Source organism: Plutella xylostella, chromosome 20 (genome assembly GCF_932276165.1).
Source record: "Plutella xylostella chromosome 20, ilPluXylo3.1, whole genome shotgun sequence".
Taxonomy (NCBI): domain Eukaryota; kingdom Metazoa; phylum Arthropoda; class Insecta; order Lepidoptera; family Plutellidae; genus Plutella; species Plutella xylostella.
In genome coordinates this window covers 7,499,296-7,524,629 of record NC_064000.1, presented here as the reverse complement: position 1 = coordinate 7,524,629, position 25,334 = coordinate 7,499,296, and the positions used below count along the sequence as shown (strand labels likewise).

Sequence of the window (25,334 nt, the reverse complement as noted above, 5' to 3'; positions counted from 1 at the left end):
GGTTTATGAGATATCAGCTCTCAAAGTCGTAAAAAGTATGTCCCCCCCCCTCTATTTTTATAACTACGGGGTATAAAATTCTAAAAAAAATAGAGGTGATGCATGCTAATTAACTCTTTCAACGATTTTTGGTTTGATCAAAGTATCTCTTATAGTTTTTGAGATAGGTTGATTTAACTGTAATTTTGCTGCTACGGAACCCTTTGTGCGCGAGCCCGACTCGCACTTGGCCGGTTTTTTTTCGTTGATATGGCATGTCCTCCCTTTATTCTTTTGTCAATGTTTTGGGCAGTCAGCGACTGACAGTAATCTGACTTACAGTGCGACAAACTTATCTGTTCCGGTGAGAGCGAACTAAATCGATCCATATCTCATTACTTTCTAATGAAATGAATTATAATATATTGATATAGATTAGATTGGTTTATTAAAACCACAATAGCGAATTACCACTTCTGGCAAACTTTACATAGAATTAAGAAATATTAGACATTTACGTGAGCTCTCACCGGAACAGATAAGTTTGTGGCACTGTACCTATGCTTTCACCTCAGTGACAAGCCAATCAAAGCCAAAATGGTAAAATTATCCTTGTACCACTCAACTGTAGTAAAATATCAAAGCTACTTACAATCATTTGCTATCTAGCTATCTTACGCTATTGTACATATCACATTCAAGGCATTATGGGAAGATTCTGTTTATGTTGTAGGCTCTGAATAAACTATGTAGGTATTTGAATAATTTATCACTTACAATACAGGGCTGAGAAAATTGATAACAATTTTATACAAGTAGGGAGATAATGGAAATAGGAAATTAAAAATACTTGCTTATAAGAGCCGTGTGTTAATCATGTCCATAGTTTGAAACTTTATCAGTGAATTTATTTTTAGTTTCCTTCCTCGCTCCGAAGCTCCACTTTTTTGCTGACCATATATGGGCCTCCACTGATAAAATGTAAACCTACAAACAAAAACCCTATTTACATAATAAAGTTGCATTACATAAATTGAAGTCAAGTACAGTTAAGTTAAATACCATCCATAGTTACATATGAAAAGGTGAGTCCATATCATGAAGAGGCCATCAGTAGGTACTTTTCTTCTACTTATAAAAGTCAAAATACACTATATTAGGCACTTTCGTTACGGTGTAAATCTATTATTTAAATTATTTAGTGAAGATTTTGTTAATAAATATAGCAAAATAGCTCTTTTACTTGTTGCGACAGAAAACTTTGTAGGTAAAAATACATACCTACTGCAATTTCACGTTAGTTTACATGTAGCTAAGCATTGTAACTGCTTTCATATTATAATTTAATCAACTGTGCTATTAAAATATAAGTCTGTTTAACTTACTTTACTTACAATCTTATAAAGTTGATAATAATTATTACATACACACAAATTTGAAGAGGCTTGAATAAGTTATTTAAAAAAGAAACCTTATTAGAGTTGAGTATTCAACAAATTAATACACTGAAATAATATAATGTTCCTTTAAAAATAATATGGCTTAAATTAGCTTTGGTTAAAGGTATGTTTTATAACTTTAAATGTATGTTTAAGCTTACGTAAAAATACAGCTAAATGTCAACATGGTAATAAAGAAAATTGAAAGTATGTTTGTTTGAGTGCATGTTCGAACAAAAGTTATTATTGTTCAATAAAACTGCCAACTGAATACATAAAAAAACTTATAATAAGCGCCAAAAATCTCATTAATACTGTTAATTAAAAAGAGAACAAATAAAACAAATTTTTCAAAGCCTCTTTTTAAGTCCTTTATATGGGAATGTACTTAGAAACTAAGAATAAATAAGTGGTGAACCTAATCTATGGTTCAACTTAAAACTATGGAATATATCCGAGTCTAAAAATCAAACTAAAAGTGACGATACGTCCTAGAAACATTGCTAGCAAATTCAATATTCTACATTAGAAGTATTAGAACATAAGGTAAGTTATTTACCTAGTAAATTTTAATTTTAGATCGTAAATTTAATTTATTGACATAAGTTTAATTTTAGATTTAGATCGAACTGTCACTTTACAAGAAACTTGCAAGTGTCACTGTGATACTGGACTCTTTGTGTAAACTCTATTTTATAGAACTTATTGACCATAATCACACTTCACAATGAAACCTCGTAATATAAATAATAATCGTTTATAGTGCGACAAACTTATCTGTTCCGGTGAGACCGAACTAAATTGATCCATATCTTATTACTCACTAATGAATTGTATATTGTAAAAGATTAGATGGGTTTATTAACACCGCAAGAGCGAATTAACAATACGAGCGAACTTAAAATCTTATAGAATTAAGAAATATTAAACATTTATGTGAGCTGTCACCGGAACAGATGTTTGTGGCACTGTATTTTGGTTGTTTTCAAGGACCCTACTGCACATGCATATAAAATATAAGAACATCAGCTGAAACCTAACAATACCGCGATCTACACGACCACCCTAGTACGCCATCTATGAGCGGACTGAGCTACTACATACATACATACATATGCTCACGACTGTAATCCCCGAAGGGGTAGTCAGAGGTGACTCGCAAGCGAGCTATTATAAACTTATAAAACCCAAAACTTTGTGTTAGACAGAAAGTTAAAATTCGAGTATGTATCACGATGACGCTTGCCTATTACCTCTTGTAAACTGACAGTTCGATATATAAATTCGGGGTAAGTATTTAAAATAACTGCTTATCAATACCATAGCAGGTAATAGAGGAAATATCTTGTTGATGTAAAATACTGTAAAACAGGGATAAAATGAAACGGAATACTAATAACAGCATAGGAGATTTGGTAGCCTTACTGTACGATTATGTTAGTATAATATTTTACAATGTACTTATTTACTTGATTCTATGACAAGGCAAAAATAATTCCAAAATATAAACTCTCTGTCCAGACTAGCTATTAAGGTTAATTTTATTGTTAACTTCACAACGATTTCGCAGTCAATTCAATACCAAAATATACATTTATTCGTACATATTTTTTATGTACTTACTTACCTAATTTGCATTTAGTGGATATGTTTTTTTATGAACTAAAAGCTTGACCTTAATGCATTTGGATGTAGAGTATTTTATGGTTTGTTTAATATATATTAATAAACATGCAATCTCATTTATTATGAAACTCGGTGGGTACCTTTATTAGGTACGAAAGTATGTACAGTCAAAAAAATATATAAGTTACCACGTCCCAGTTAAACAGTTTGATCCTAGGAGTCACAGGTGAGCTAAATGACCTGAAGAATATTTTATACATAATCGCTATTAATTACTTCATGTGTCTTTTTTACCAGAGATGGTCTTACGATAGGCAACCAATATAATTATTTAGCTGTACACAATAAACAAACAAACAAAAGTCAGATTCACAAAAGTAGCTATACACCTGTGTACCTTTTCCATATTCATTCATTCAAAGATAGATGTTTCATGAGTTTGACAAGGTACAAAAGTGTATACCTACCTACTTATCAATCTTACCGTAGCATACCCTGCAGCAAACAGAAATAACAAAAAAAAAATAGTTCCATTTTGGTCCGCAACATGGCGACCGGCGCTAGTGTCGCGGTGGTTGGATTACAATGTTCTGTCCAGCTAGTACGCATCGTCATCTAGGAGTCAATCGGCTCGCTTGTTTATGGTGAAACAGCTTCGTCTGAAGTGGACGCACATTTGGCGGACCTGTGGACGAAATTAATTACATAACAGATCTTGCTGTAAGCTAGAGTGAGTAAGTTAAACACATTTATTTACTAAAAAGCACCATATAATTTACAGTAAGATAAGTTGAAGCATATGTCTTGACATGGGCTTTCTCTAACACTGGAGGGATATTGCCTTAATCACTGCTTGTCAGGCAGATTGGAGATATCAATACACCGCACAAAAAAATAACACCAACAAAAACATTCGAGAACCATTTTTTTATATACCAAATATTTACCATCGCCGGGGATCGAACCCGGGACTTTCGACATAGCAGTCAGGGTCTGTTGCCACAACTCTACTCCCTTTCTTTTATAAAAGTATAGAATTTATGTGTGAAAACTTGTAATTACCTACTATTATTCCCAAATTATTGTGTGCTGTAAGTTTTCCTATAAATAAATATAAACATAGTCGTAATACTGAGAACACAGAATAGAATACTCACAACACAAGTCCCATAATGCACGTGAGCTAGCACACTCAACGCCGTCATAGCGTATAGAGCGGTCCACTCGTACTGAGGCGCGTATAGTGACGTCACGACCGCGCCTAGGAGAGGCCATTGAAGCCAGTTGGAGGCTTCGCAGCGCTGGTTGCTCATCTGGGCCACTATTAGGCGGCACTGGGGACAAAAAAATCTTTCATTAAAATTCAAATTGCAAAGAGAATATTAGCTTCGGAAAATACAGATCCATCTTTTAAAAATGAGTAATAATTGAACACAGTTATAAAGAACGTTGATGGAAACCATGTTATCCGGGCGTGAATACTCTTTTTCTTGTAGTGCCTATCTCTATTGGCTGTCATGATGTCATCATGCTGTAATGACCTTTTGTGTAATACTCTATGGGATGAAGTCAGTCTCTCATTTTGATCCTTCGAGCCTGACATTACGACATACTCACAGCGACATTGCTGAACAGCGCGCCGACCAATAAGAACACTGCACGGGGGTCTCTCTGCACTAGCGGCGCGGGGACTGGTGCGCCCACAGCGAGCACAGGGAGCACCCGGCGAGCAGCCCCACAGCCGCCCAGGGATGAGTGTAGCATGAGGTAGCGAATCTTCTTCTTATTGAACCTATAGCAGTTCACTGCTGGACGTAGATGGATGTCCAAAGCAGCCATTGGATGCGATCTATAGCTTTCCGCTTCCAATCATTAGCCACCGCTAGAGCAGACGCATTTATATCCAGGGGGACCTAAGAAGCGCTTTTACCAATTACCGCCAGAGACGAATAGCGACCAATGGCGACGCGCGATTTTTACATATTAGATACTAAACTAATACACCTCACCCTTCATCTGTAAAGGGATCTAAAAAGCGCCTTCTTAACCAATACACGTCGCTCCTACCAGCGATAAAGGCAACTAAGCTATTCTATGGTCCTTCGGACCGGACATGCAGCTATCCGTAACTATAACAAACGCATACTCACAGCGACATTGCTGAACAGCGCGCCGACCAATAAGAACACTGCACGGGGGTCTCTCTGCACTAGCGGCGCGGGGACTGGTGCGCCCACAGCGAGCACAGGGAGCCCCCGGCGAGCAGCCCCACAGCCGCCCAGGGATGAGTGTAGCATGAGGTGGCGGATCTTCTTCTTATTGAACCTATAGCAGTTCATTGCTGGATGTAGGCTTCTTCTAAAGAATGCCACTGGATGCTATCTATAGTTTTCCACATCCAATCTTTACTAGCTATAGTCACTGCTGGACGTAGGCTTTTCATCAATGACGCCATTGGATGCGATCTATAGCATTTCGCATCCAATCGCTATAGCTATAGTAATGTCACACGGTTTTGACATATTAGTTACATTTCCATAAAGCACGCCACTGGATGCGATCTATAGCATTCCGCATCCAATCTTTACTAGTTATAGTAATGTCGCGCGGTTTTGACATATTAGTTACATTTCCATAAAGCACGCCACTGGATGCGATCTATAGCATTCCGCATCCAATCTTTACTAGCTATAGTAATGTCGCACGGTTTTGACATATTAGTCTTACTCATTTTGATCCTTCGAGCCTGACATTACGACATACTCACAGCGACATTGCTGAACAGCGCGCCGACCAATAAGAACACTGCACGGGGGTCTCTCTGCACTAGCGGCGCGGGGACTGGTGCGCCCACAGCGAGCACAGGGAGCACCCGGCGAGCAGCCCCACAGCCGCCCAGGGATGAGTGTAGCATGAGGTAGCGAATCTTCTTCTTATTGAACCTATAGCAGTTCACTGCTGGACGTAGATGGATGTCCAAAGCAGCCATTGGATGCGATCTATAGCTTTCCGCTTCCAATCATTAGCCACCGCTAGAGCAGACGCATTTATATCCAGGGGGACCTAAGAAGCGCTTTTACCAATTACCGCCAGAGACGAATAGCGACCAATGGCGACGCGCGATTTTTACATATTAGATACTAAACTAATACACCTCACCCTTAATCTGTAAAGGGATCTAAAAAGCGCCTTCTTAACCAATACACGTCGCTCCTACCAGCGATAAAGGCAACTAAGCTATTCTATGGTCCTTCGGACCGGACATGCAGCTATCCGTAACTATAACAAACGCATACTCACAGCGACATTGCTGAACAGCGCGCCGACCAATAAGAACACTGCACGGGGGTCTCTCTGCACTAGCGGCGCGGGGACTGGTGCGCCCACAGCGAGCACAGGGAGCCCCCGGCGAGCAGCCCCACAGCCGCCCAGGGATGAGTGTAGCATGAGGTGGCGGATCTTCTTCTTATTGAACCTATAGCAGTTCATTGCTGGATGTAGGCTTCTTCTAAAGAATGCCACTGGATGCTATCTATAGTTTTCCACATCCAATCTTTACTAGCTATAGTCACTGCTGGACGTAGGCTTTTCATCAATGACGCCATTGGATGCGATCTATAGCATTTCGCATCCAATCGCTATAGCTATAGTAATGTCACACGGTTTTGACATATTAGTTACATTTCCATAAAGCACGCCACTGGATGCGATCTATAGCATTCCGCATCCAATCTTTACTAGTTATAGTAATGTCGCGCGGTTTTGACATATTAGTTACATTTCCATAAAGCACGCCACTGGATGCGATCTATAGCATTCCGCATCCAATCTTTACTAGCTATAGTAATGTCGCACGGTTTTGACATATTAGTTACTTACCTTTAGAAAGGTCCTTAGGACCGGACATCCAGCTATCCGTAACTATAACAAACCCATACTCACGGCGACATTGCTGAACAGCGCGCCGACCAATAAGAACACTGCACGGGGGTCTCTCTGCACTAGCGGCGCGGGGACTGGTGCGCCCACAGCGAGCACAGGGAGCCCCCGGCGAGCAGCCCCACAGCCGCCCAGGGATGAGTGTAGCATGAGGTGGCGAATTCTTCTTCTTATTGAAGCTATAGCAGTTCATTGTTGGATGTTGGCGTCTTCCAAAGAATGCTACTGGATGCGATCTATAGCTATCCGCATCCAATCATACATTTACCAGCTTGCCCCATTTGCAAGTCATCCACTGGATGCTACCTATAGCTTTCCGCATCCAATCTTTACTAGACACGTTTGGAAAGTCGTAACTTCATGTAGCTATAGTTATCTCGCGCGGGTCATAAGTTCTAAGCGTCATCATAATCTTCTTCCAAAGCAACTGGATGCGATTTATAGTTTTCCGCATCCAATATTTACAGCACTTACATCCAGGGGATCTAAGAAGCGCTTATTACGCATTCTTATTCTTCTTATCGGGACAAAATGGAGAGCAAAGCGCAAACGCGTTAAGTAACTAAGCTTTGTAATGGTCCTTCGGACTGGATTTTATCACAGTATACTCACAGCGACATTGCTGAACAGCGTGCCGACCAATAAGAACACTGCACGGGGGTCCCTCTGCAGGACGCGGCGCGGGGACTGGTGCGCCCACAGCGAGCACAGGGCGAATATAGAGAGCAGCGCCCAGAGTGGTCTGATGGCTTCTAGGAATGAACGCATCTTGCCGGTGCGCAGTTTGTAGGATCTGTGGAGTGATGGTGGTAGGATGTTAGGTTAGGCCATTAGTAGTTTAGTATATTGATTATTGCGATGGGGTGTAAGGTTTGATTTGTAGCTTGGGTGGATATGATCTTAAGTCCAAAAAAGGCCACAGGCCTGCCCTATGTTAGGTTCTAATTCTACTTACCTTATTGTGATTATCCAGTTTCATTGCTAGTTGACTGATAAAATAATATAAAGCATCAACATTTAGAATGCACTTGGTTTTTCAAGTTTAGTGGTAACTACACTATCATTAAATTTGAGATGGTGGCGAAGCCAAGCATTTTTGTTATTGAAATCACGAATTGTTAGATAAAAAGAGTTTTATGTCAGTTACTCCAATTTTAATGCACACATTATAATCACTTCTAATAGCAATTTACCACATTTACAGCACATAAATCATTGAAAACTCCCAATACAATACTCACTGATAAACATTATACGCGGAGACCGGCAAATTGATCCCTAGTCCCGTGGCATAGATGCCAATTTCGAACAGACTGGCCACGTCGTAGGATCCAATGACATATTGCTTGTAGTAATCTGTTCCCTTGTAGCCCGTCCACAGGAATACTGCTATTGACGACTGGAAATAAATATGTAATTAAATTATTAAAGCAAAAAGAGTCACACAGGTAGTTAGGAGAGATATTTTAGTGCCTGTTTCACAATGTCTACCTAAATGCGTATTCAAACACATCGTCATCATCAGCTCTAAATCGTACACTGCTGGACATAGTTCTATACGGCTACCAGTCTGCGAAGCCCGTGAATCGGATAAGCTCCAGAACATTTTTAGTTGAATGGTCATAGATTTTTCGGGTTACATGGCCGGAAAACTGCCACAGCTAGCAGATGTTTGTATCCTTGAGGGTTATAAGACTTATAAGGCTACTTTTCATCCCATAATTTCCATTCACACGGGTAATATATTTGTTGTCAACAAAGCCAAAATGATTAAACCTAAGTATAACACCCTTCTTTCAGTCTAGTGGTTAATCACACATTTATTATTTATTTTATTTATTTATTTATTCATCATCACACTACATAGCATTACAGTTATAAAGAAAAACCTTAGCGCTACATAGAGGCACAATAATAATAATACTTATTTAGTTATATAATAATAATTTATCCATCAGACTATTCAGACTCACAAAATTTCAGACATGCCTTTTTTAACTTTGGCCAACCATCCGCAAACACATCAACTTGTGGTGCCGAATCTATTATGGCATTCACCATCGTAGTGGCCCGAATTAGAGGCGATTGTTGCCGCGCCACCGAGCGCGCTGCACCCACCGCCAGCAGCCTGTGAGATCTGGCTCGCAGATACTTGTTAGGGGCAAACAGGCAGCAAACCTCACCAACCATATGAGGACATTCCGTCTCTCCTCGCAGGGTCCTACATGCCATTATCGCTAGGTTTAGATCCCGTCGAACTTCCAACGAGTTGAACCCCAGCATTCCCAGCAAGAAGCTAGTTGAATAGAGGTAAGGATAGTATCCATATTTTTTCTTATATAGAAAGCGAAGGAATGCTTTTTGGACCTTTTCTAGCATGAGGGTATATGTGGACTCGTGAGGAGACCAAACAACAGAGCTGGACTCAACTTTGCTTCGCACCAGAGCACTGTATAGAAGCTGGATGACGCATGTTTGACTAAAATCTTTCGCATTCCTTATAACAAAACCCAGTCTTCTAAAACAGTTGGCTGTAAGAGCTTTAAAGTGGTCATGAAATGTCAGCTTTGTGTCAAATGTCATCACATACCCACATGCTGAAGTCGTAGCCCCAGGGTAGATACAGTACTCCAGTGTTGTACTTCTCCCAGTGGCTGAAGTAGAAGCTGACTAGGATGTTCCAGATTATGTAGTACATTCTGCAACAAAATCAATAAGTAAATATATATTACACAACATAAACAACACTTTTTGTGGTTGGGCAAAAAGGTAATAGGGTCACTCCATGTAGGTATGTATGTGCAAAATCAGCTGGTGATGAAACTTTTTCGCTAGTATAGTGTTATAATTATTGTCCCTATGTGGCGGCTGACCTAGACCTATGTACAATCAAAGACCACATACATGTAAAGAGAATAAAGAATACTTAATACTACGTTTGTGATCCCAATATGGCGGCTGTCTGTGCATATTCATTCATGAACGAATGATAATAGACCAATCAGAGCGCGCTAATGCCGCAATAGACCAATAGCGACCAAGCTCCATTCTGTTCTATAGCGTCACTTAATTGAGCTGTCTATTTGCGCCGTCAAGTTTGACCCTAGACATACATTAGGTATAAGGTACATTACCTAATAGGGGGTGCAGAGAAGTCTCCCTTCCCGAAGATGCTATACAGACAGGCGGGTATGAAGAACACGGAGTAGGAGTCCAGTCCGTGGTCGAACATCTCCCCGAGTGGACCAGAGGTTTGTGTGCGCCGCGCTTGCCTACCTTACTAGCTTTTCCAGAGACCTTAGCTTGGCCTAAAGAGGTCTTAAGATTGATAAAGGGACAATGGATTGTTATATACTTACTATGCTTGTTAAAGATGACTTTCAAAATGGCTGCCATCTGCTTATCCGCATATTTATTCATGAACGAATGATTAGAGACCAATCGGAGCGCGCCAATCTCGCAATAGACCAATAGCGACCAAGCGTCATTACATTCTATAGCGTCAGTTAATTTTAAGGTACATTACCTAATTGGGGGTGCTGAGAAGTCCCCCTTCCCGAAGATGCTGTACAGACAGGCGGGTATGAAGAACACGGAGTAGGAGTCCAGCCCGTGGTCGAACATCTCCCCGAGCGGGCCTGAAGTCTGCGTGCGCCGCGCTTGCTTGCCGTCTATGCCGTCTGTGGAGGGAGGTTGGGATTAGTCTGTGGTTATTTGGTGTGGGGGTGGGTAGGCATTACAGTAGAACTTCTAGAAGTCATCATAAGTAGAGATAGCATATTCAGATACACAAAAACTGAGGAACGTAATTCTTTTACAAACTACCTAATCTGTGTTCGGAAAAAGGCTCTTTGTGTTTAAGTTTGTTTATCGTTATGAAAGTATGAACGCATAAATTTATCCATGTATCTTTTACCGTGAAATATTGTGTTAGTGCGATTAAACTAAACTGAAATAACACAGTCACATTTCGCAGAATATTCATCATAGATAACACTTAAACTGTAGGTAAATAAATAAACTATCTGAATATCCGATCACATAGTCATAAATATACGTACCTATATATGAGTCGAATTGGTTTACTCAGATTTCCTTCTTTTGCGGGAAAAATCAATTACAATCGTATGCAACTGTAAAATCCATTTAAGTAATTGATTAGCTACTGCTAAACACAGTGCCCTTTTCTAATTTAATATTTAACCTTAAAAAAAAACCTTTTCCATCATTATCAAAACCATTGCTGCAGCACCGGTCTCCTTCCACTGAAGGAAGGGTTTTAAGCCTAGTCCACCACGCTGGCCTAGTCTAATAAATACTTCATATACACAACACAACACACCCAGCGTATAATAATTACTTTAATAAAAAAAAACTCACCCAGCGTATAAGCCAGAAACAGAAACACAGCCAGCACGGGCCACAGCCACCCCGGGATCACATTCCTGACCCCCCCGTTGACCACCGCCGCCGTCGCGTTCACTGCCGAGGCCGCCGTGTAGTCGTAGTCATAGTGAGAGAGGAGTAGGAAGTTGGCCACGGTTAGGAGGAAACCGGCGAAGGTCAACACGTTGGGGGCCACCCAGCGCGGGACTAGCTGGAATGGGGATGAAAACGTTTTATTCTTTTTAAGGTCACCATGAAAGGGCCAGCTGAAATATGGGCTTATTATACACAGCACATGCTGAGCTGGTTCCTTTTTGACGCTCTTGACCTTTGTGTGTTTTTATTGAATAATTTTCTGTATTTTGTTGTTGGTTGGTAGCTCTTTCTTTTTTTTGTTGTGAAAATGAAAACATTATTAGCGAAAATGTACTAAATTACTCCGTATTTGGATAAAATAGGGCTCTTATATTCTAGGAGAACAAACGAGGCAATAGGGACGATGGACCAGTTATAGTTCGTCACACTATTATAAACGCGAATTTTTGTATAGATTGGAAAAATACTGTAAAGATTGATAAAGTTTGGTATGCTGGAAACTGATGTCGCCTTGGATTGACAAATTGGACACAAGGGTACTTTTCATCCCGAAATTCCAAGGGGAAAAGTTTATAAGGTAAAATTTAATGTAGTAATTTAGTTAATGTGAGGACTGTTGCCCGAGTTGTTGAGTATAGAAAAAGTGCATATGGCCGATACCACAGAAAGAATACTTGTCATCTCTTAATTACGGTAACTCGAGTGACTCAGGGGTTTTTCGTAAATCATAATCAAATCACAGCATTCCTAATCATACTCCATTTGCGTATCCGTTGCCTCGATTCGTATCTACAAGATAAGCGCATGGCGTGAGGTGTGTAAGATAACGACCAAATGGGAGTAGCATTGTACCTAATTTATATCATCCAGGTTATCACATCAGTCAGAAACTGTTGATTAATTTATACTCTAGTTAGAAAGGTCGGCTAATGAAACTGGCAGAAACCGGAATTTGTAGTTGAAAGTTGAACCGATGGGTTCCGCTCATCTGGCATAATCTTTATTGACCAAAACTCATTTCGCATAACTCGTATGGTCTAAACTTTTTTGGCCGAACCATCACTTTGCCAAGACTTATGTGGCATAAGGCTCGTTTCGTCTAAAACTCTTTAGGCACAATCTTTAAACACCTAAGTTTCGTTTGCTCAAATTTATGTTCGTCTATACCTATGTATAATCTTGTTTCTCCTAATGTTATCTTAATAAATAATATATTATGTAGTCTGAGCCTATCTGAAACCTAGTTAAACATTGTGAGATATGGCGTTTCGACTTTCTCCGTGTTCGGCATCATAAGGGTCACAGTGACAGTTAAATAAAGTCCATTTTTCTCTCCACCTTTAATTTGCAAGGTGCGGGTGCCTATATAAATAGAGTGAGTCGCCCGCGCGCCTCAGTTGGTTTTTGATTTTTGAAGTGAACACTTCGGCAAAATGGCTCAATGTAGCCACGGTTCTCGTCGGCTTCGCTCCGACGAGGAAAAATATAATATTGAATTTGCGGAGTCCTCGCTGCCGGGAGCTGTAGCGTGATGCGGACCAGGCGGCGCGGGGCCTGCCGGCTGCTGCGCACGCAGCCATTGCTGAGGATTTCGCAACGAAGGTTTGAGTTGATAAGCCGTGAGTAAAATGCTATTTATTTACTGCTTTTAAAAGCTCAGCCACTGGTCATAATGCTCCGGCGCTTGGGGTTTTTATCCCACGCAGTAGGGTCCGATTCAATAGTCGTGGTGATGATTGATCACATATTCCGGTCCTACTAGTGGCGCTTGAGCTAGATACTTACATTAATGACCGCTTTAAGTAAAGCATATGTTAATTTTATACAGGAAAAAATAATAAAAATATATTTTTCTACCCTCAATTTCTAATATTTTTAGAAAACAGTTGATAAAAATTTTGCTATTACAATAATGCACTTGATTATAGCTTATGTAAGGCTTTACAAACAGGAGCTTTCCAGGACCGTCATAGGATTTTTTACAGGAAGCACGTGGCTCCGAGTTTCAGTATGTTGGGACATTGTGGCATGTGCGGCGAGTAATGTGATCCGCCGGTACCTACCCACTGAGGGTAGGCAGGCCGATTCGGTGAAATTGAAGTTTCGTGTAACCTGCACCCGGCCCTGTGCTCCCGCGCTGGCCGCGGTCTTGTGGCACCTGCATCGCAGCGTACACCCGCCCCTGCGCTCCTGCCCTGGCCACCGGTTCGTGCCACCTGCATCGCAGCATACACCCGGCCCTGTGCTCCTGCGCTGGCCGCCGTCTCGTGCCACCTGCATCGCAGCGTACACCCGGTCCTGGCCCTGGCCACCGGTTTGTGGTACCTGCATCGCTGCATAGACCCAGCCATGCACTCCTGCCCTGACGGCTGTACACCCGGTCCTGGCCCTGGCCACCGTTTTGTGCCACCTGCATCGCAGCGTACACCCGGTCCTGGCCCTGGCCACCGGTTTGTGCTACCTGCATCGCTGCATAGACCCAGCCATGCACTCCTGCCCTGGCGGCTGTGTTGTCCCACCTGCATCGCTGCGCACACCTGGCACTCCTGTTCTGGTTGCCAGATCCAAACGCCCCCTGTCTGGGAAGAGATTTTATGCTCAGCGGAACCGCCTGCACTATTGCTAGCACGGTCATCATCATCATCAGCCATCATTATGAGTGACTTATTTAGAAGGTATCGAGTAACGTGCGCTATTCATCAGTGATTTTGGCATATGCAGACGAACGTTTACTGCCAAGGTTGGTCATGTTAGCCATACAAGGGCACACCAAGGAAGCCTGATCGAGTAACCACCTGCAGTCGCCGTAGCCGCATCGGCATGGATGACGACAAATCGGGTAACGTGCACCGCTTCTAAAAGTGTTATAGCACTTCAATTTGATGCCTCCGCTGAGGTAGGGTATTCTATTAAAGCAGCTTTCTTCTGAACTGCCCAAAGTGACCTGTAGACTGCTCCTGGGGATAGTTGTGCAATCAATTTTTTTATTTCGATGTCTCTGCTGAAGAAACTGTCTAATGCAGCTTTTGTTCTAAACTGCCTTAAGATCATTGGACTGCTCATGGGAATGGTGACGCACGGTAAGTACAGGAGCGTTACTCTATACTGATGAGAAACGAACGAACGAGAGCTGTCGTGCAATCGGCACGTTTAATACATACAAACAGATAGCTCGCGCTGCAGTGCACTGAAAGTTCGTTTTTCGTCATATAAAGTGACCACCCAGACACTATCTTAAGTGTCATGACACATCGGCAGATTCCAGCTTTGAGTCTTTTCTTTTCTCGGCTGTGAGCAAAGTGAATCCCACCGGCGAGTGTTCAACCTGAAAGCACTGAGCTAATTCCTGATTTCGTGAAAGTAGCTGTTGCTATACCATACCGCTTCACAAGTTACCGAATTTATTATGATCCTACTGTCGGGTGATCATGATCGGAGTGTCATCGCGGTTTCTGAGTGGCACCATATTAGCTGTCTTCCTTATGTCCCAGTGGATTGTGAGTGTGTGTCTGAGCTCTTTGTTGAAAAATGCGTGAACCTCCTACGCAGCAGCTGTCTACTAGTTGTGTATCGAATAAATCGAGTAACGGTGCTCTTGCACGAGACGACTACCTTTTGGTAAAATTATAACGTCCACTATTCTGGGAACATGCATATACCTACTGTGTACTGTGTATCACATCACGTGTAGCCGCAGCCCTACTCAATGTACGGGGCTAGATAATAAACAATGGCAGTCGTCATTAAATTTCTATGAATTTCAAAGGTCATCATTTGGAACACAATCCAAAGGGTGAAAGTACCTATTCATGCCTAAACGACTTCTCTATTGAAAATATATTTTTAATTCGATTCTGGCGCAAACGTTTCGTAAATATTTTTCAACACTGTATCTGCTGAAACTACTTAGACTGACTGGTTAAGATGCAGACGTGCCGTTTTCACAATTCCATTTTGAGTAATCCTCAACTGTTTTATGGATCTTTCAGTTAGTTACGTAACTAGTTACCAAGTAAAAAAAAAAAAAAATTAAAAAAATACTTGTGTCATGCTCGTACTCGCATCTCATTTAGGCCTCTAGCTGAAGGCTAAAACTGGTATATATATCTACTAAGCTAGTACAGAGTTATAACCGGGCAGCGGTGACATGGTAGCTGCTTGATTTATTAGAGTTTGCTGAAAACTTTCTAAATAAGTAATAATTATTAGTCATAATATTAACTCTTCGCAGTTCTTTCAGAATGCAATACCAGGTCGCTGAAGTAGGTAACCTTCCTTAGCTGGACAACAACAAGCCTTTTTGTTTTAAAGAGTGTCACAGTTATTCGCCGTTCCACTGTCATATCGATGTCCAAGGACTTTTTCGTGGGTATAGCTAACTACCTAAGTTTACCTATAGATAGCCGCAAGCTATCTGCTGTTGGCGAACTGTCAATTAATAGTCTGATTGATAAGTCAGGCTCGAGGTGGCTCGTCCAACTGTCCATGTTCCCGCCACCATGATTGTTGCTTCCACAGATTAGAGAGTCTATGTTGGCTGTCGTTGCATCAGGTCTGATCAGGTACAACTAACATCTTTACGTACCATCTTGATTTAATCGAGCTATTTTATTTTGTTTTATCTAGGTTGACTTAATGGTTTCAAAATCGAACCTACAACAATGTAAGTAGGTACCTACCTACGTACCTTTGAAGTTGCAACAAGGCGAAGCCTTAAGGTTTTGGACGAGACCTGCCCTTAGTGTTGACGAACATACCTAAAGGTGACCTTGTTAATGTTTTTCATATGAAGTACTGAACATTTTACTTATCCTGGTGGCATGACTGATCATTTACTTACCCAGCTAAGACATGTTAGCCGGGTTTCATTTATCAACTATTACAATTGTTATTGTTGTGAAAATCAATCTTTATTAATTGATGTCATCTACCAAGGAATGCTGCCAGAGCTCATAATATTCACACATGATGATACAGAATGATAGTAGCCCACAAAATCGGTGCAAAGGCTTATAAAATAACTTTCCTTCCTAGTTGGACTGCACAGGAACTCGTTAACCGCCGAGTTAGTTAGAATACAAAATTAGACTGTGTGTTACTTGTCAATCTAGAATATGAATATAGTGACCTGCATCATGTTTTGAAAAACTGAATACTTAGTTATCCGCCAATGTCACAGCCTTCATCTAATCTTTTCCAGTAGCTGATGAGGCTGAGATATTTAGTAAAATTATCTTCCCTTCAAGCACCACTCCTCATTCCAAGGACTAGATGCCGCGCCAGGTGTTGCAGGCCGTGTCGTCGCACAGGGCTGACTGAGCAGGTCCTCGAGGCTCCAGGGTCGGCTGCTGCATTTCTGAGGTCAGTCCAGAATTACATACCCTAGTCAGCATGTGCTGACCTGAGCCCCAGCGGCCTGGATCGATATTCTAAATTTTACAGCTTTTAAATGTTGTTGCAAAGTATTTCACTGGTTCCATCCATTCGGCTAGTGTATGTTAAAAATATTTCCTTGACAATAACAAGATTTTGATCAATAATTACTTATAAGTATTGCTTTCGAAGAGGCACTGTGTGTATCCATATTTATAAATACCTACCTATATGTATAGGTACATACCTTCCATAACTTTCTGACAAGTCAGGAATAATAAGGAAGTACTTAAGTCTTATGTATACTTATACCTTTCTTTTTAGTATATCTATTACTTACCTAGAAATCTATGCATTATAAATTTATAGATTCAAATATTTATCTACTGATATACTCATCAGTAGCTTATGGGTCACAGTTGGTTTTCTCTCCACCATGCGATAATAAACACATCTCACAATGTTTAACTAGGTTTCAGATAGGCTCAGACTACATAATAGACGCATTTTTCCTGAAATAAAAATGACATATTATGTATCTAGCCTATCTGAAACCTAGTCATTTCTGCATGGTGATATTACAACTGAGGCGCGCGGGCGACTCACTCTATTTATATAGGCACCCGCACCTTGCAAATTAAAGGTGGAGAGAAAAATGGACTTTATTTAACTGTCACTGTGACCCTTATGATGCCGAACACGGAGAAAGTCGAAACGCCATATCTCACAATGTTTAACTAGGTTTCAGATAGGCTAGATACATAATATGTCATTTTTATTTCAGGAAAAATGCGTCTATTAAGTATGTAGTAAATGTACAAATTGTGGTATTTTTCTCCTACATCCCGAAAATCACGATATTGTATGATCAAAAAATTGAAAGTTAATGACCAATATAATTATCACAAACCCCATGAGATCGAAACCTAAAAATAGGTGCGACGACGAGCAAAGCGAGGAGGAGCGTGTTAGGTACACATGTTCATCAAAACCAAAGCGGAGCGCAGCGAAGCGGAGCGGAGCGTTTTCCAAACAGCGGAAACAATACAAGTAGTGTTGCCCAAATGCAATTTGCATCTCATAGAATTCCGAAGCGTACTTACCTCACCGAACTGTTACACCTAACTACTCAGTGAAATAGCGCTCTGCAAGACGCAAGAGTCTTGCAGGCTATGTCTTGTTCTTGCTCAAGTCTTGCACGGTCAGTCTTGGTCTTGGTCTTGCTAAAAATACGCGGTCTTGTTCTTGGTCTTGCAAAAACGCAAGAACAAGACCAAGACTGCAAGACCAAGACTGAATTTGGGCAACACTAAATACAAGGCACCAGTTTGCGCTATGTAGGGAGACGCTCCGTCAAAGTTAAAGCCAAACGAATATTATTACTTTGTATAAACCTATGCCATAGCATTATTAGGCTATTCAAGATTTGGCCATACCATTATTAGGCTAAACAATGTTATGCGAAATAACTTTTTACTAAACGAGATTTATGCCATACGATTTTCGGCGTAACGAGACTTTGACCAAACGTTACTATGCAATACGAGATTAGGCAAAAAAATCTTATGCCAAAAAAGGTAGAACCGAACCGATAGATTATGGGTGCCTTTCCACTAGTGAGATGAGCTATGAAGCTATGCTGCGATGATGTAAAAGAATAAGAAATCCGTTATCACCAGTGCTATGCTATGTGGACCAATGAATATGCTTGGTGTATATATCAAACACATCCATATCAACGTAGTATAGACTGCTATAATAGCACATCTCTGGAAAAGCACCCTTATGGCTTCGTGTTGTTGTTAATAGTTCTGTAGATAGGTAGATACCGGTAATTATAATAAACACATGGTAAAGTATCTATTAACGTGGATCTAAACTGGTAGGTCACTCTAAATGTCGAAAATCTAGGTTTGGATGCACTGCTGCGCGAGTCACGACCCTATCTCGTTGTATTAAATGTTTTTAGTTAGTATACATAGAGTAGCACTCCTGGTGGTCTACTTACAAAAACTAAATAAAACAAGAAGCTATCCTTGTTTTCCACGTCCATGTCCTAAATTAAGTAAATATTTAATTTAATTCTCTGTGTTCTTGTTTCTGTAACAAGTCATGACTTCAAGGTGAAGATAAACATTAAATCAATGTACCTACTCCGTTCGTTATGCCCCATGAATATATTAGTTTAAGATAAGCTACCTGTATGCGGGTTTTCAAGGATTTTGCGTATTAAATTACAGTACATATTATAACTACTAAATACATAGTAAGTAATACATATTTTAAACACATATCTGACGACCCAAGGAGCATGAAGCGGTCAGTAAACTCTGGCAAAAGTGTCCAAGGGTTAAATTAAGGAGTTTTAACTTTAGTTTTACAAAAACTAATAAACGAAATGCAATAACATCCATACAAAAACGTTAGAATATAGGTAACATAAGTACATAAATGATGATCTAGCGTTTTCGATAAGACCCTAAAACCAAACCTAAGCCAAAACACATTGAAAATATTGAAATACACTCACAAGCCCAATGACCCAATTTTTTTTTAAATATTTTAAAATCGAACATAATATTAAAGTTTTTTGTTGGTAATATTCTGATGTGCTGTTATATGTACTTCAATGTTGACGGCGTCAATAAGCTCGCCTTTTTAGTTTAGGAGTTTTTTGCTATCACAGGAATTTTTACATTGCCCGCGAGTTAATTTTTATTGTTCACAATAATTGCATTATCAGTTGGAAAGTTATAGCACTTATCATAATTATCAATACCACACAGTGACCGTGTGTAAAACATAAGTTACATACATAGCTTTTTTTTTATTCAGTTAATTTCTATATGTTTACAATAAAAACATTATTCTATGATAATCTAGGTATAGGTATTTTAATACCTCATTATGTAAATCGCGCGATTGTTTATGTTATGTATAACTGTGACATAACATCAAATAACACATACATAGTTTAATAGTGTATATAATATATAATATAGTGACATAACATCAAATAACACATACTATTTGATGTTATGTCACAGTTATACATAACATAAACAATCGCGCGATTTACATAATGAGGTATTAAAATACCTATACCTAGATTATCATAGAATAATGTTTTTATTGTAAACATATAGAAATTAACTGAATAAAAAAAAAGCTATGTATGTAACTTATGTTTTATTACTAAGTTTAAGCATTTCTGTGTTGTGTTTGTATGTAATGTTTAGTGTGCATATGTAAGCAAACTTTAAAGCCAGTTTTGCCTTTGAATTACCTCCGAAGATTTGGCATTGATCCAAGATTTTGTCATTGCCAGGTCAGTAGGTCTTTTATATAGCAGGTACTTGTAGTAGGTAAATAGGTCATAGGTTGTTACAATTAAAGAAATGCTGTCTTATCCAATATTTACATGTTTTGGTTAAATGATCTTAAAAGGTTGTTGCATAGGTAGGTTAAACCCTACATGATACACTAGAAGTATATATAGGTAAGGCACAGTTGATGTACATGACTTTAGGAGGCTCCTTTCATACACCCTAGTTTAGAATAATTAGCTTACCTCCTTATTTGTCATTTTGTTTCTGCAATATATAAGGTTTCCTGTAAGAGATAGCTCTCAGCGAAAAGTTTGCCTATTGTATATTAGTTCTAGTCTATAAGTATGTTTTTTGTATGTCTGATTTATATGGTGTTCAATAAAGCAATATTCTATTCTATTCTTACCTCAACTACTTTGTTCCAGAACGGGTGCATCACATAGACACTCAGGGGGCTGGTGTCTATTGCCATGTACTGAAAAATTAAAACAAATATAAAGGTTTTTAGAATTTCACTTATGTTTGTTTGTCAGATATTTGTTACAGTGTCTTCATTCATGTCTTGCAGTGGAATTTTAAGGGCTGTGAGTAAAGTTAGTGTACAAGGTACTATATTATGCAGTCACACAATATTAAATTATAGTATAATTAGGCTAGCTTTAAAAGGTGGATCGTCAGTATAATCAATAACCATAGGATCGGGTCTATCTAGTTTCGTATGGTAGGTAATGTTATTGTTTTTGTAATACAAATATGACCAAAAGACATCTAATAAATTTCCATTCTTTAAAAATAAGAATTTTTTGTAATATATTGTAAAAGTATTGATATTATTCAACCTTCAATATCGAAAATAATACTGCACACTCGATATAAGAACTTAAAAACAGGTCCTAATCGAATTAGGTTATAACATAATTAGCATATTATGAGAGTAAGAATATAATATTAGATGTTTTATCAATTCAGGAAACTTATTTTTTAACCACAGACGTATGTAATATCATTAAAATTACCTTGTAATTATCGAATCCCTCCAAATGTTCTCGAGTTAAATACTTGTAGTCAAACATGATGAGAAATTTTACTGTATCCACTATATTTTAACTTACAAATTGAATTTTAAAGCTCTTCCTATAGGCACATATTAATTAGTTCACCAGTTTGTTAACATTTTACGATGTAATACAAAAATCTATAAAATAGTCGGCAACAATCTACCGCATTAGCGTAGCAAAAATGAATGAATGAATGAATTGAAATTGAAATTGACTGAACGAAATTAAACGTTTTTGACATAATTGTAATGTTGCCAGTTCAAAAAAAATATATAACGTTACAGTAACGGTGTGGCTAGGGGTGTCTTTATAACGAAGATGCCGAAATGTGATAAACTAAAAAGTATTTTTTGTAAAAGAATAATTTAACAAAATTAGACAATGCTTTTAAAAGCTCAAAGAAAGAATAGTTGTGGTAGTCACATGCTGTTAACACGCTACTAAGGTAAGGATTACTTTTAGGTACTGTTATACGTTTGACTCACTGAGCCTGATATTGTACTTTTCGCAATAAGTTGCTAATTTGCAGCATTTTTTAATTCATTGCTATAATTTTTTTTTAAAAAGTTAAGGGATTCTCAGTTCGTCTTTATGTTTTTTTATACCTCTATAAGTAGGTATGTCTACAGATAAGTAATAATTTTTTGTAATTTAAGTTTTTTGTAATGCAACTATTGGGTTTACCCGTTTACCTCAGGTTCAGCGGTTGTCTCATTTTAATATCAAGAATAAATTTTACTCCTAACTTGTACGGGAGGTAAAAGAGGTAAAATAGAGTAGGTAGGTACCTATGAATTTCCATTTTGGTTACCAGTTACCTACCTATGATTCAAATTTAAAAAACTAAAATATAGTTCTTATAACAAAATAATATGATGGTGACCCAGCTGGACCTGATCTGATGAAGGAAACGGAAGGCAGTCTCATTATTTATCCCTAAAGGAGTAAGTATACCTAGCCACTTATTAAATAGTTACTGACCTAGCCAGTAGATGAAGGAGCGGTGGTAGCTCAGTCGGGTAAGCGCCCGCTTCTCTCGCAAGAGATGCGGGTTCGAATCCCGGCTGACATGTACGTAAAATGTATACCATCGCTCTTACGGTGAAGGAAAACATCGTGAGGAAACCTGCATATCTAGATTTGAACTGCCTCTGTGGTCTAGTGGTAGAAGCTTCGCTTCATGACCCAGAGGTCCCGGGTTCGATTCCCGGGTGGAACCATCAATTTGTGTTTCTAAATTGTGGTTCTAAGTTTGGTTAGGACATAGAAGGCTGATCACCTGATGTCCGAAACAGTGTAACGATCCATGCTGTCGGATGGGCATGTAAAGCAGTCGGTCCTGCGCCTAGCTCTCTCCAGTCGTGTCGGTCAATCCGTCCCATTGGGCTATGAGAGTGATGGAACAGAGAGTGCTCCTGTGTACTGCGCACACACTTGGGCACTATAATCTACTCCTGCGTAGATGGCTGATCTCAATTGAGATTGGCCGCCGTGGTCGAAATTCGGCTAGGAGGACATTTTTTTTTTTTTTTTTTATCTAGATTTAGCACATCTAGATATGTGAACCCACCAACCCGCAGTGGACCAGTGAGGTGGGAAATGGTCCAAGCTTAGGAAGGCAGTTTAGATCTTGGGGATATGCACAAAGGTTCCACTCGAGAGAGTCAGGTGCAGTTACTTACACCCCCACAGAGAATATAATAGAATAGCCAGTGCCCAGTAGATGGCACAGCAATTTTCAGTACTTACTTAACTATTTTAACCTTCCCGAAAGGTAAACCCAGATCACCTTGAAAGTTAATTGATTTATTTTTATCACATTTCTGCGAGATGTATAATCCGTTTATTAATGGCAATGATGCATGTTTGCCAGTTTCGTTGTTTCTAAATATATGCTACGTCAGTGGAACGCAACCATCTGAAATCATAATGAAGGTATTCGGTGCACCATGGAGGCAGGAGTCAAAGAAAGTAGAGTTTGTGTTTTCACGATGCTGTTTCGAATCCAGTAGTGACCCTACCGATATACGTAGGTATGGGTCAAATGTAGCTACTTACATAGGTAAATGTAGCTACTTACATAGGTAAATGTAGCTACTTACATAGGTAAATGTAGCTACTTACATAGGTAAATGTAGCTACTTACATAGGTAAATGTAGCTACTTACATAGGTAAATGTAGCTACTTACATAGGTAAATGTAGCTACTTACATAGGTAAATGTAGCTACTTACATAGGTAAATGTAGCTACTTACATAGGTAAATGTAGCTACTTACATAGGTAAATGTAGCTACTTACATAGGTAAATGTAGCTACTTACATAGGTAAATGTAGCTACTTACATAGGTAAACATAAAGGCATGAGCTTTGCTTAGACTTAGACCCTCAAACCTGATGGACCTAAGACCCTAGAATAGCTATTCTTTCTTCGGTACTTGATGATGATTCCTCTTCGATGGTCGAGGCAGGGATTTAAGAAAAAATACTTTAGGTATTTTGTAGAGATGCCACGAATATTCAGTATTCGGCCTATTCGGCCAGTTTTTTCAATATTCGGTATTCGGCCGAACAGTAAGTAGTATTCGGCCGAATACCGAATACTTAAAAAAGTAGCAAATATCTTATAAAAGAGAACAACAAAGCAATTTAAGTAAGTAATCGAAACATTTAATTATGAAACAATCATTAATTGCGAAAAAAAGAATAAAACATCAACATTTTTAATATTTAAAATTCATTAAAGGCAAATTGTGGTGAATAAAGAAAAAAAAACGATTGGCTACTATTTCCGCTGAATATTCGGTATTCGGCCAAATCACTATTCGAGGCATCTCTAGTATTTTGTATTCTTACTAACATGAGGCGTCTACATATTTCAGGCGGAGTCGTTCCTACCTCGAGCGCCACCACAAAACATTGGAAGCATTGGAATGTATAAGTCGATAAGAAGCGGAGTATCAATCGTTTATTTTCGTAACCTACGTAGGTGGGTTTCTCGATCGTATTTCAGAATTCGAACACTGTAACTGCCAAACTGCGTTCTTTATTTAAAAAAGATTTATTGATTGAAATGGTCGATCCGCATATACTTACTTTAATATTGTTTTTTTTTGTACTGACCGAGTTATGATGTCAGTGAACTGATTTTATTTTGGCTTGTAAAACATAAACACTTGGGCACGTCTTGTAGACCTTAAATAGGCAGAAGTGCATTACTGCATCCACTTTTTGTTTGTAAGTAATATGTAATCCCATAATTAATACTAGCCTATGTCAGAAAATACAAGGTTAAGAAAACTGTCTGCCATGGTACCGCATAGCTTGAACCCGGGACCATCGCTGCTTCAATCAGAAGGTACATACATCATACAATAGCTACGGCATTATCCGTTTTATTTGGCAAATGGCAATTTCGGCCTCCTTCATTTTACTTTGTCATGTGTACATTGTTTCAATACCAGTCTAAATGATTAGTCAGTTAAAAATAAAATATATTTATTTATTTATTAAGGTTTATTCACAGATAGTGTATCAGGTAGGTACATTTACACATACTTTTAAATAATAGGGCTAAATACACTACCTACTTAAGAATAAACACAGCATGCCTAATAATAAAGGTGCTTAGTGACTACTACTTAAATTATAATTCATATTTTATGTTTATAATTAAGACTCAAGACAAAAGCTGTTTACAGAATGACCAACTGAGTCACCCCCTTCCAGCTTACTATAACCCTATAACATTAGAGAAGTACTTACCTACTTATGTTTCTTGCCCTATGTGCCCTTACCAATGTACTGTTGTTTTAATGGTTTTTCCCGGTATGGGACGCCCTGCGGCTAGATGGGGTGACGACTTGCGAAAAGTGGCTGGATATGATTGGATGCGGAAAGCTAAAGATCGCATCCAGTGGCGTGCTTTGGGAGAGGCCTACGTCCAGCAGTGGACTGCTATAGGCTGATGATGATGATGAAGAGTTTTTGTAATCCTGTACCTACCGGTGACAAACGCTATTCGTTACAGTTTGTTTTTGCCACCGATACGCGCCGACAAAGAACAATAACATAAATAACCTCTTAAGTATAAGTTCCGCACTTACGCAA

At 39.2% G+C, this 25,334-nt stretch overlaps 1 protein-coding gene across 1 annotated transcript; it reads right to left on the bottom strand.

Moving 5' to 3' along the window:
• Positions 1-3,478: 3,478 nt before the first annotated feature.
• Positions 3,479-21,414, bottom strand: LOC119691646 (ethanolaminephosphotransferase 1). The gene is made up of 9 exons (XM_048628239.1): positions 21,184-21,414; positions 20,574-20,642; positions 11,364-11,580; positions 10,510-10,663; positions 9,574-9,682; positions 8,225-8,382; positions 7,596-7,776; positions 4,202-4,378; positions 3,479-3,729 (listed from the first exon to the last, which is right to left on the bottom strand). Exons 1-9 carry the CDS (start codon positions 21,238-21,240, stop codon positions 3,667-3,669), a joined length of 1,185 nt encoding a protein of 394 aa, XP_048484196.1. The 5' UTR covers positions 21,241-21,414; the 3' UTR covers positions 3,479-3,666.
• Positions 21,415-25,334: the final 3,920 nt, after the last annotated feature.

What these genes read in the sequence shown, in the direction of transcription:
- LOC119691646 (XM_048628239.1), bottom strand. Translation starts at nt 21,240, where the DNA reads ATGTTTGACTACAAGTATTTAACTCGAGAACATTTGGAGGGATTCGAT. An exon ending in GCTACGACTTCAGCATGTGG is followed by an intron (nt 8,383 to 9,573) that starts GTATGTGATGAC and finishes ATTTATTTCCAG; the next exon opens with TCGTCAATAGCAGTATTCCT. An exon ending in CGCTGTTCAGCAATGTCGCT is followed by an intron (nt 4,379 to 7,595) that starts GTGAGTATACTG and finishes TTTTGTCCCCAG; the next exon opens with TGCCGCCTAATAGTGGCCCA.